This window comes from Eurypyga helias, unplaced genomic scaffold, assembly GCF_000690775.1.
Source record: "Eurypyga helias isolate BGI_N326 unplaced genomic scaffold, ASM69077v1 scaffold7500, whole genome shotgun sequence".
Taxonomy (NCBI): domain Eukaryota; kingdom Metazoa; phylum Chordata; class Aves; order Eurypygiformes; family Eurypygidae; genus Eurypyga; species Eurypyga helias.
This window is the reverse complement of record NW_010224995.1, coordinates 1-11,727: the sequence shown is the minus strand read 5'-3', so window position 1 is coordinate 11,727 and position 11,727 is coordinate 1. Positions and strand designations below refer to the sequence as shown.

The following is an 11,727-nucleotide window of genomic DNA, read 5'->3' as shown; positions in this document are numbered from 1 at the left end:
TTTCCCTACACCGGTAGATTTGGAAACTGTAGGTAAGCATTGATTTGCAGCATCTCTTTGCAACAGGCAGAAATTTACAACATGAGATGTGAGATTATGTAGAAGGAAAATGAATTTAGGCCCCTCCCAGTCTGCTTCTATCCAGAAAAATAAAATCCGAAAAACAGCGCTTTAACTTAAAATCTTTAACTATGAATTCACTACTTAAAATTTTAGGGTGCCTCATACATTGTCTAAACACTGTCACGCAGACCTGCATGTTCAGGGGAAGGAAGGCATAAATTCAAATACATCACATATGTTTCCCTAAGCATATTTAAGTTTCCAGTATCTTTCACTCACCTGGCACTGAGGGTCACCAAACTGACATTTAAAGTTTAAAATTTTCACACCATCTTTGGTAAGCATTAAACCTGTTTGCAGCACACCTGGACAGAAAGAACACAGCCAAGCAAATGAATTTAAACATTTTTTTTTTCAAGAACTCCTTTAAATGCAACACAGTATTTTGGAACGTGGGAAGCATTTATTTCTGCAAACCATAAGGAATTAGGAGCAGGGATTCTGCAAGCAGTTACACACAAGTCATAACAATTCCATAATATCCAACAAAGTGGCTAGCAACACCTGAGGAGCACTGCATCACATTTTAGAGTAAACACAACAGAAAGCAACCTCTCTGCATCAGAAAGTTGAGTTCTGCCTTCTGCTACTGCCCGCTAAGTGCAGCTGATCAGAGGGAACTGATAGGAGGAAAAAAAGAGCTCCTATAAAACCTCACTCATCACACAGACATTGTGGTCTTCTTACCACTGAGTGCACTACTGTTATGCATAGATACAGGTGTATAACTCTGTATTTCAGGAAAAAATAGCAAACCAAAACAGCTACTAACAAAGAAGAACAAACAAAAACTCACTGAAGTTGGCATGCTGTGATTTCTACTCCACACACATATATGCACGTGGTGATCCAAAGCAGGCCTTTCATAGTATCCTATTCAAAGTGTCCTTTTCAAGGACAAAACCAAGCCCCAGAGAATAACAGGTGTGAAAATTTCAACCCCACAAAGCATCAAGTCCTCCAGCATCATCCTGAAAATGCTCAACACCCACTACGTTCTTACTGCAGATTTGGGCATTGTAAAAAAGTTACCAAACAGCAGAGAACACATTGCAGACTGGAACCCAACTCTTTACGTGCACATGATCTTGACAGTCTTCAGTACTAAAAGCAGCCCCTAGCAGTAAGTGACAGCTGGGAGCATCACCTTCCTTTTTCAAAACAGCCTTAAGACAAAGATCTTAAGAAAATTCACACTGGTATATGTAGGAGTGAACAGTACAACCATACCTCAGTATATATTACACCTTGAACTACAGAAAGTCTGGTTGCAACTGTTTAAAGTCAAAATATTTAATAAAAGTGTGTTTTATGGACAAAAGGTGAAAAGTCTTTTCTCCAAAGAAAGAGCAAAAAGCCAAACCAGTGAGGCTCAACACTGCATAGAAAATTAACCTTTTATTTTTTTAAAACAAATATTGTTAGGAATTCAAAAGCAATCCCTATAAATGAAACTAATCTTGATATGACTTCACCTTGCCTTTCAGTTGAATGCTTACTTACCTACATATGCTGTTCCTTCTTGTCTCATACTATCAACAACATGTTGAAGGATAGCATCATTGATTTTCTCTAGAAGAACTTCTGGAACCTGGTGATCAACATCAAACTGATTGAGACAGTGATGACATTTGATGGACTAGCTCACAGGACCTGGAAGGACTGGGGTAAGTAACACCTCAGCTGTGTTTTCTGCTCTCCCACCCCCAACCAGTGCGCTCCTTCCAGCAGGGTGCTGCTGCCTGAAGTGCAGATACACGGATCCCATGATTTTTTGTTTGGCTTTTTCTTTAGAAGGCCAGTTTTAAGGAGGTTTGAGACACTGGCAACCTGGGCTGTACACAGTAAGATTGTTCTGTACATAGAGACAAACACACTAATAATGTACTTAAGCAGCATATTTAGAACAATGCAGTCAGCTTTAAGAATCAACAATAAAAAAAACAAGGTTCAAGACACAAAGACTCCAGGCAAACAAGGAATTTTGCAGGGATATTTCAAATGATGCTAATTGGAGCAGAAAAACACCAAGTTTAGGAATAATGGAGAAGATAAAAGAGACCATTCCTCAGAACAATGGCTCATCGAATCCTAAAGAATGACTACTAAAGTTTGAGCCCTGTATCACACAAGCAAAGCGTCAATCAATTCAAGAGGAAATCGGGCCCTAAAGGATGTAATCAACTGTACTGCAGGGTTGAGGAAGAGCAGTGCTATACCTGAGGAACTGGACAATAGGCTCCCATCCCTCCAGTGTTTGGACCCTGGTCACCATCCAATAATCGTTTGTGGGCCTGGGCTGGGGGCATTGAGGCAACAGTGACACCATCCGTGAAGCATAAGCACTGTTGAGAGACACACACAACACAGAAACAGTGACAGTGTCCTGTCCAAAAGGAAGTTAACACTGCTGGGCACAGGCTGAGGCCCAGTTCTGCCAGGAAAAATTAGGAGCAAAACCTGAAAGCAATAGGTTCCACTTATTCTGCTGCTAGTCCACTGAACTGAAGGATTCAGTGAGCCTCCTTTCTCATTTGTAAACAATCAAGAGAAATGGTGGCACTCATAACAGTTCCCTTCTGATGAATTAGACCTTGACCTATCAGTCACATGGACATACGCTCAGCTTAAGGCGCATGAATAGCGCCTTAAGCGCTATTCTGTCACTGACTTGACAGAATTATTCAAGCTTCAAGTTAAACGTGTGTGTTTGCAGATCTGGGGCTGAATGAGTGTGAGGTATTCTCGGTGCAGGACAAACTTTGCACAAAGCACTCATTTTCATTTTTCATGTGGCATATAATATGCGTGATGAAGTTTTATCCTGCCACTGAGAAGTAATCCATGGTAAGGGAAGTGCTAAAACAGGCAATGAATACTAGCACGGAATTATTGATGTAACAAGAATCACCCAGACAAAATCCATACAAATATGTTTTAGGTCACCTTAGGGAAAAAAGTTCATTTTCCACCTAATAAGATAACCATAATTGCAATTTTATGGCTAACGTGGAAGAAAATTCTACTGACAGCATACATTGTGTGTCTATATATATATATATACACAAAGTATAACATCAAATTGCTTAGATTGCATGTTTATTTATGTAAGTGCAAATAAAATAAGAAAAAGCCCTACTTGAAACAATGAACTTTTGTGTTTATGCACAGAGCGTAGCGATAATGCCAAAGAATAAAGGCACACAACCACACCATCGATCACATACAGAAAGTTCTTCCCCTTGAAGAAGTTCTTCAACAACAACCGTCTCTCCAAACATTCTGTCCTGTACCAAAAAAAAAAAAAAATCATCGTTAGCAAACATGACATCCACTAGCTAAATCCTCGCTTTACATTCCTTTAACAGAAAAAACAATGTATATGAGAAGTTCCAGCTTGCTTGAATTCTGGTATGTCAAGCAAAGCTAATAGAATCTCATTTGGAGGTAAGGAAGAGACATCAAAAGGCACCTTATCAGACCTGGGGAGCCAACAAAACATGACAAAGGTGGAGAGGCAGAGCAGCAGGACTCAGCGCTGGAAGGAGAGTTCAGTCACAAAGTCTACAAAACCCAGCTCACTGTCCCATGGGGCAAACATGAGGAATTTGAGGATGACACCCAGAGGAATTCCTTAGTCAAATAGGCAAGTTCCTCCTGAAAATACTTGCTTTCTGTGGCCGAAATTACAAACTCGCAGGCTACGGAACATCAAGAGTTGTATTCCCACTGATTAATTAAAGATTTATCCACCTGCATAATCTCTTGGACAGCTCTGCAGGCTTCCTCTTTGCTGGCTGCAATAGTCACTTCTTTTCTAGCCGCAGGGCCCCTCGCCCGTACAACTCGTGCAGGAAAGTCTGTGCTTTAAATGAAAGCAGAAGTGAGATTCAGGCATTTCTACTGCACCCAGTGAAAATACAATTTTTAAGCTGAATGCCTCCCATGTTCTTACTTTTTTTCTGAGCGGTTGGAGAATAACAATTCAGAAAAATACATTCCCTGCTAGCCAATCCTGTCTTGGAGGTGCACGGGCTCATAGACCCCTCAGCACAGGCCTGTGAACCAGAAATCAGTGAATTCTGTTGCTGGTTCTGACACTGACTCAATGCATATCCTTAGACAAGTCACTGAACTTTAACGCCTCGTGGTTGCTTCCTCTTTTCCCTAAGTCAAGTTACCATTTTATTCCTGTCATAGGTTTGGAAAGATGATCTCATTAATGATTTATAGTTTCATAACACCAGATTATAGTACATAATCTTATAAACCACTAAGGAAGTTCTCTCTAGGGTTGTAAGGTTAGGGCTGAATTAGGTTCTGCACACAAAGGATGTGTTAGAACTAATGTATTAACACTGTATCCCCAGAATTGCTCCACTTACTCTTAAACGCAAACTAAACCTAGAAGGAAGAAAAGGAACAAAACAGCATAACGCAAACATATTTTTAACTACACCTTATCCAGTCACCTCCCTCCGGCTTGTGGACAGTCAAATAAAATGTCCCTTTTGAAGAGCTGCTTCTACCTACACACTGCTTGTCTGTCTTCTGAAACAACATCTCATTCCTCCTTTCCACATTACAATTTATATTAGGATAAATCTCAACCTTAGATTTACACAAGCAGCCAAAGCAGGCTAACACAAAGCTCCCTTTCTCCACGTCTGCGTGCTGACCTGAGTCTTATGCGTAAGACACACAAGTTGTTGGCCTGTTTCTCTGGACAGCAGTAACACAGACTAAATGCTGTTACAGAGAAAAGTCAGTCAAAAGGTGGGTTTTATTTAAAAAAAAAAAAAGTTTCCACTAGATTATACCACATGCAGCCCGTGACAGCAAAGACAAGAAGCCCATGAAGCTGACACGCAGCACAGACCAGGAGCTGAACACAGCAGCTGCTGTGAGACTGGACCAAAATAGCCACAGTGGTAAGTGAGCCTCCCAAAGGATTCCCGGTGACTTCAGAGGCATCACTGCCCAAAGCAATTGCAGAGGAATGCAGTTACATTTCTCTCTCCATGTGACAGATGCTATCTAGCCTTGAAAAAATGACAGTATCCCCCTTAAGTTATGAGTATTTGACCCCCCCTCCCAAATCACGCCACAGCATTTTGCTGGTATCTGTGTAGAAATTATTCTTACCCTTACAGAAAGATTGACTGAAATATTTTTCCCTGCCACAATTTTTTTGTCTTTAAATGGCTAACTAGAACCCTCAAGAAGCTAATCAAAGATGAGCTGTGATGTGTGAACAGAAAAATCAACCTGTTTAAGCTCCCTGCACCTTCACCATCTGTCTCTAATTACAAAATTAGTTCATTCAGTAGGTACTTGAGAAGCACAACAGTTGAAGAATTTCCTAGCTCTAGGTAACTATCGGGGTGGTGGGGAAGGCCAAAGGCATAGATAACTTCACAGAGGAGTTTCCACTATCAAAATATTTACCTGATAATAAACCTACAAGCTTCCTGGGGATTGGTGAAGGCTTTCCATCTTGCTGTTGGGATCCCATGCCTATCCAGGAAGGCTTTGGCAAAACTGGTGTTGGATGCCAGCTGGGCTGCTTTTGCAGATGGTCCAAAACACCTAACTCCTGCTGCTCTCAAGTCATCAACAATCCCTAATTATCAAAACCAGCAAGAGAACAGAGTAATCTCTTTGGAAACATCAAGTCATTTTGACAAAAGGAAAACCACAAAACCATTCCGGCCATCTGTTACACTTTTCCTTGTCTCAAACAGCTACTCCATCCTTAAAACAAGGTCCTGCATATCCAATGACCTGTTCATCACTTAGTTTTAAAAGGTCTTTAGCTCTTTACATTACTAAGCACTGCCACAGTTACCACCCCGTGATTACTGTTAGGGCTGTCTGGTATTTCTATTTGCTACGTAAGCCCTGGAGATCCTACTGCACATCACAATGAATGCATGTGATCGGTTGGGTACCGTCCCATGCAGCAACAATGTTAGGACTATCGCAAGAAAATTCTTTATATAAAGGAAAGCAGAGCAGCAAACAAAAGACTACTTGTTACCATTACTGATTCTTGATCCTGAATGATTTCCCCTGCAGCACAGAGCTATGAAGCCAAATGTTTTAAGTGACTACAATTTACATTTACAAGACAATCCATATTTTCTTGCTCTTCAATTTAATTAAGCCAGTATGCATCCTAAGATCTGAAAGAGGTCATTTTAAAGCAGAATTCGAGACGCTGATTTTTACTGTCAAGTTAATTTATTTCAGCCTTACCAGCTGCCAGAAGAGCTTCTTGTCCAACTATCACCAGTCCGATGTTATGATCTTTGCAGAACTGGGTAACAATAGTGTGATTGCTCACTAACACAGCTGAAAAAGAAAAGGAAATTGAATTGTTACCACTTTAGAGCCTAAATAAGAGATGGGAGATGAGAATGTCATTGTTCCATCTCCGTAAGAAGTATGATTACAACAATGAAACAGCCCATGAAGGGCAGAGTAAAATAAACTATGTAATAACAACAGAGTCCAACAAGAACAGTGAACATTTCCTATTTGCACTGTTTCTAATACACATCTGCTAACTTAATAAATGTATTTTATTTGCTATATGTATTCAGTATAAACATTCAAAAGCTGCTTATCATAACAGAATAAAAAGTTTAAAAACTGAAAACTATAAGCTCATAAGGAAACTCAACTTGAACATCTGGCCAAAGATTTGCTCAGTGGCGGTGCATGATGTAGCTAAATTTAGCTGAGCAGCCTGGGCAGACACCAGGGAAGTTTCTATCCAGAAGTTAATAACTTTGAGCCTTCTATTCCTCTCTTACATTTTGCTGAAATTGGTGAGTTCAGCCTAACAGTGGGAGGCAAGAGATGGGGTGTAGAAATACACCGTCTCCCATATAAGCCTCACTATCTTAAGACGGTAAGTTAAAAACACATGTAGTATGATGTTCTAAGAGGCATTTCTAAAATTCAGAAACAAAACATGCAGAAAAAAATGCACATGTGCCTTAAATAATTTGTGGTATCAGTAAAATAAAAGAATAATTATTGTTTCCTACCGACTCAACACAAATGTGCTCAATTTTGTTTCAGTTCCAACACCCATATTGCCAATTACTTGGCACAATATTCTGTTTTCCCCTGCTTTTTACCTGAATTCGAAATTTTTCCATTGTCAGCTGTTCCTGCATTTCCTGGAGCAACAAATACATGTTTTACATGTGGGGACTGGGCCAACTTCCAGGCCAGCGCGTGCTCTCTCCCTCCACTGCCAATCACAAGCACCCGATCAGCCATTAACCTGTGCAAACCCAGAATCATCATATATAGTACAACCCATTTATTACACAAACCCATGCAAAAATAAGCAAAAATATATAAATTATAGCTTTGACTTATAAATGATAAGTAATATCTTAGAATCACAGAATGTTTTGGGTTGGAAGGGACCTTAAAGATCATCTAGTTCCAACCCCCTTGCCATGGGCAGGGACACCTTCCACTAGACCAGGTTGCTCAAAGCCACATCCAGCCTGGCCTTGAACACTTCCAGGGATGGGGCATCCACAGCTTCTCTGGGCAACCTGTTCCAGTGCCCCACCATCCTCTCCATGAATATCAATCCAGTTTGTATTAGAAAGGGATATCTCAGACACCTGGGCAATGTGACTGTCATGTCACTGGATGGATTCACCTTTGGGTTAAATACTGACAACAGTGAAATCACTGAGAATTTTTTCCACTTGTTTCAGTTTAGTCAAGATTTCTTCTCTTAAGTATTCAGGCTGAAATAATCTTGTCATGACTAGGCCTCATCAAGTCCTTTGCACAACCACACACGAGAGGACAGGAAGTTTCATACAAATGCTCTGAGTAACTTACCAGATAAATATATTTCAAACTGAACACTGAGGTCAGTCTGGGAACTTTTATGAGTGTAAACACCCTCAGTAATAAATGGCAAAGACTGTCTTCAGAACAGATTTTATACTTGGACAATTGCTAAGAGGGTAACTTCAGCAGAACATGATGCTCAATAAAAGAACAACTGTTAATTTCACTAGCATGCTGACATTTAAAACAGTTCCTCAATAATATTTCTAGGCAAATTAGTTTTGATTTATTTCAGAAATATTAGCATACTCAACACAGGTCACATCTGCAGACTCAATTTTTCCGTATGTGCTGCATGTGGACAAATGTCAGAAAGAAAAGATACTCCAGAACATGACCTTTAAGGGAGACACTAATGGCATAAACCAGTCCTTACCCAGGAAATAGATAATAAATTAGAGACACCATAAAACACCAGCTTTGCAAGCCAAATGTCAGCAGTCTTTTCCCAAGAGATCATAAGCAGTGGTTTGAGTTCATTACATAGCTTCCAAAAGCAAACAGAAGGTAAATGGAGACACTGAGATATAATATTTCAGAAAAAGATGTTCACAGAACTGTGATAAATCAATAATCATGCTTTGAGTTCCTGAGACAGTATTGAGATGTCTTAACCTAACAACAACACAATAAAATTTAACTATATATATTTTCATAATTATTAAATTGTCCCAGTACAATGTAAGTAGTTCAAGTAGCCTGCCCCTGGCGATTACAGACCATTGTGGATTGTCTAAAAGACCAATTTTTAGTTTTAGGTATTGTGCTCGAGGCATATAAACACAGAGCACATGCTTAATGCTCCATCAATTGCCAGACTGACTTCCTTGCAAAAGAGTTTTCTAAGTCTTTCTACTGTGTAAACTATCTACTATGTCAGACTTCGTCTTTTACTTCATCACTGATCGACAATTAATACTGGAGTCACTGGGAAGTTGCTACGAATTTAAAAGTAAAGGGTTACAACTGCTCTGTCTCCAACAGAGCCTTCAACATGCTCTCCACAAAGCGTCAGTAGGCACTACAGTCCAGTCATTATTAATAAAAAGCAAAGTGTTTTTAAAAATCAAAATTATTTTTTCCCTTAAATATAATTCCACAATTCACTGAAATTTTCTAAGGCAGAATAAATAAACGTTCCCAACTGGGAAGAGAGTGAAACCAAGCAGTGCCTCCTACCCTGCGGACAAAACGCACATTTCCACAGTGCTGTCACTATGTCACTAAAGACATTTTTTGCAAAGCAATTCAAAAGCAGGCTGGAAGAAAACTGGTAAGACAGTTGGTCCTAGAGGAAAGGCTGTACAGAGGGATGTCTCACTTGAATCGTCTTCCCTTACCTCGTCAGACCTTGCTGTTTGTCCACACAACAGGCTGAGGAGTCCTCCAGATGAATTCGAGTTCTTCCTTCAGCTCCTGCTTCAGTTTCAAATAATTTCTGATCTCCTAAAGCCAAGGATAAGGGTGAGAGGGTGAAAGAAGCAGACAGACCTGCACGCTGCCCCAGCCCCTTTTATCCTCCTATCCAACAGGAGGATCCCCAGTAAGATCCCCTTAATCCTGCCCACCCTCCAAAACAGACCTTCCCACAGCCTCATCAGCGTGGACCATTCTCCTCCTTCCTATTTTTCCTTAGCTAATGACAAAAACAAGTCCTTCCCACCAATCAGCCCTACAAACTTAATAGTATTAAACTATTAACAAACTAAATAAAGAAGCTACAACGTGGTGGTATCAAAAAGCTGAGAACATTGCTCAGTTCTCATATCCTCTGACAAGTAAATAATCTCAAGGACAGCTTGCAAAAATAAAACATAGCTTTCATGGTCTACAGCTGAACAGAAATGCTCCAGTTAAAACCTGCACGCCCAACTCCCACAGACCTATTCTTTGTAATGAAACATATCCTTAGATGTACATATAAAGGTTATTCCAATATCTAGCACGTGCTGGAATTGGGGCCCCCTTAATTACTACCCTTTTTACCTTTTGAAGAAATTTAATACAAGCTGTACTGGAGATACAAGGTATATAATACGTGTTATTTTACTATCCACTGGTTCCTACACCATCCTCTTCAACAGCCTAATCCTTTCTGAAAGAGCTTGGATAACCTTGGGCAAGGTTGCAATGCTACTACTCTTTACTGAAAACAAAATTAACGTATCCCAACTTAACACTGAGCAGTATCTTTGTGCCTCTAAGTCAGGCAATGAGAAAAAAAAGAATACATTAACAGAAACACAAGCCATTCCTTTCACACCGCCAAAACCATTTCTAAAGTCCAGTTATAACGTTTGTTTAAAACTTCTACAGAATTAATGGTACTGTTAGACAGATGCCGTACTTGAACCTCCCAGTTTAAGGAGACATACCTGCTACCGTAGTCCTAAGCATCACTTACCGAGTAGCTGTAGACTTCCTTCCTCAGATCTGCAAACTCACAATTCCACATTTTCTACCTGGGACTGAAGAGCAAACCACCACAAGGAAAAAAGCATCCTATTTCTTATAAGATGAAACAAGGATAAAATTTCACTCTTGGAAGTTTTTCTTACAGTCAGAAGGCTGTGACAATTTACATCAGAAACAGAACTCATGCAGCCCTGAAAGGTCTCTGCTACAGGACTGCCCAGAAGAAGGTAATTTAAACTTGCATTCATTCCAGCAGGTCAACTCGTATCGCGATTATTTGACCAAATTGTTTTCTGATGTGATGAAGATACAGCACAGAAAGATGATATGCACGGAAACTTCCAGTATCGAAATCTGATTTTTACAGAAAGCAAATTTAAAATTAATGTAGAAAACCATTACTTAATGAATACAAGAAAAAAAACACCTCTGAAACAACGCATTTTAGTGCTGTTTATTTTTTAGCATACCGGCCAAGCTGTATCAGGATGAGCAGTTGCAGTGTAATCATGGAAGCTGTAAAATGAAGCAGATTGCTCTACGTGGTTGTTGCTTCCTTTCAGACATCAGTGCTGCCATTTCACTGGCTGCATATGCAGCACGATCAACTATACCCCATCAAGCACCATTAATAAGGGCTCAGTTTTATAATAATAGATCCTGGCGCTCAGGAAGGAAACAGATCATTACTTGTCTTCCATCTACTGGGCCTTTAGTTTGTGCATCTGGGTGCTCTTTTGCAGGCATTCGGTCAGAACTGCCTCTTGGTTTGGGGCTTCTTTAGCTGGTTTCCATTCTCTGAGAGCCAGCCCATACCAGGAGGAGAGGAAACCCTGCCAGGCACTACCCACCCCGCAGCGGTGCAGCAGCAGCCTGCTGCGGAGGCCGGGCACTCTGCGTCACAGCAGGTCTCACACCACCTTTTCAGGTGGGGCTAACCCATGCCAGCTTACCTTCAGAGGCACCCACAGCGTTCTGAAAACCGTGTTACGGGCAAGGAGAACGCTAGGAGAGACCGAGCCTTTGTCAGGGGAAGCACTGCATGGGAAGCGGGTTCTCGAGGCCGTTAAGGAGCAGGGGGACCTGTTATCTCCTGAAGTGGAATTCACTCAGCAGAACGAATGCTAGAGAGCAGCTCAGTTGACTGTACTAGTGCACATATAAAAAAGAGAATAATACCAGCCGTGACTCCCACACACCCTAGCTGAAGGCCGTTAGAGCAACAACGACCGCACCGTGTGAGGCAACGCCACAGCACCGACCCCGTTCCCACCGTACTGCGCATGCGCCAGCCAGCCA

At 40.8% G+C, this 11,727-nt stretch overlaps 1 protein-coding gene across 1 annotated transcript in view; it reads right to left on the bottom strand.

Moving 5' to 3' along the window:
* LOC104506534 (trifunctional purine biosynthetic protein adenosine-3-like) overlaps positions 1-7,416 on the bottom strand; it is a 24,658-nt gene extending 17,242 nt beyond the window's left edge. The window contains exons 1-8 of the mRNA XM_010147512.1: positions 7,272-7,416; positions 6,382-6,477; positions 5,572-5,746; positions 3,877-3,988; positions 3,351-3,410; positions 2,343-2,468; positions 1,627-1,714; positions 343-428 (exon numbers count right to left, since the gene is read on the bottom strand). Of these exons, the coding sequence (XP_010145814.1) occupies positions 343-428; positions 1,627-1,714; positions 2,343-2,468; positions 3,351-3,410; positions 3,877-3,988; positions 5,572-5,746; positions 6,382-6,477; positions 7,272-7,416 (888 nt within the window). The remainder of the gene's footprint in view (positions 1-342; positions 429-1,626; positions 1,715-2,342; positions 2,469-3,350; positions 3,411-3,876; positions 3,989-5,571; positions 5,747-6,381; positions 6,478-7,271) is intronic.
* Positions 7,417-11,727: the final 4,311 nt, after the last annotated feature.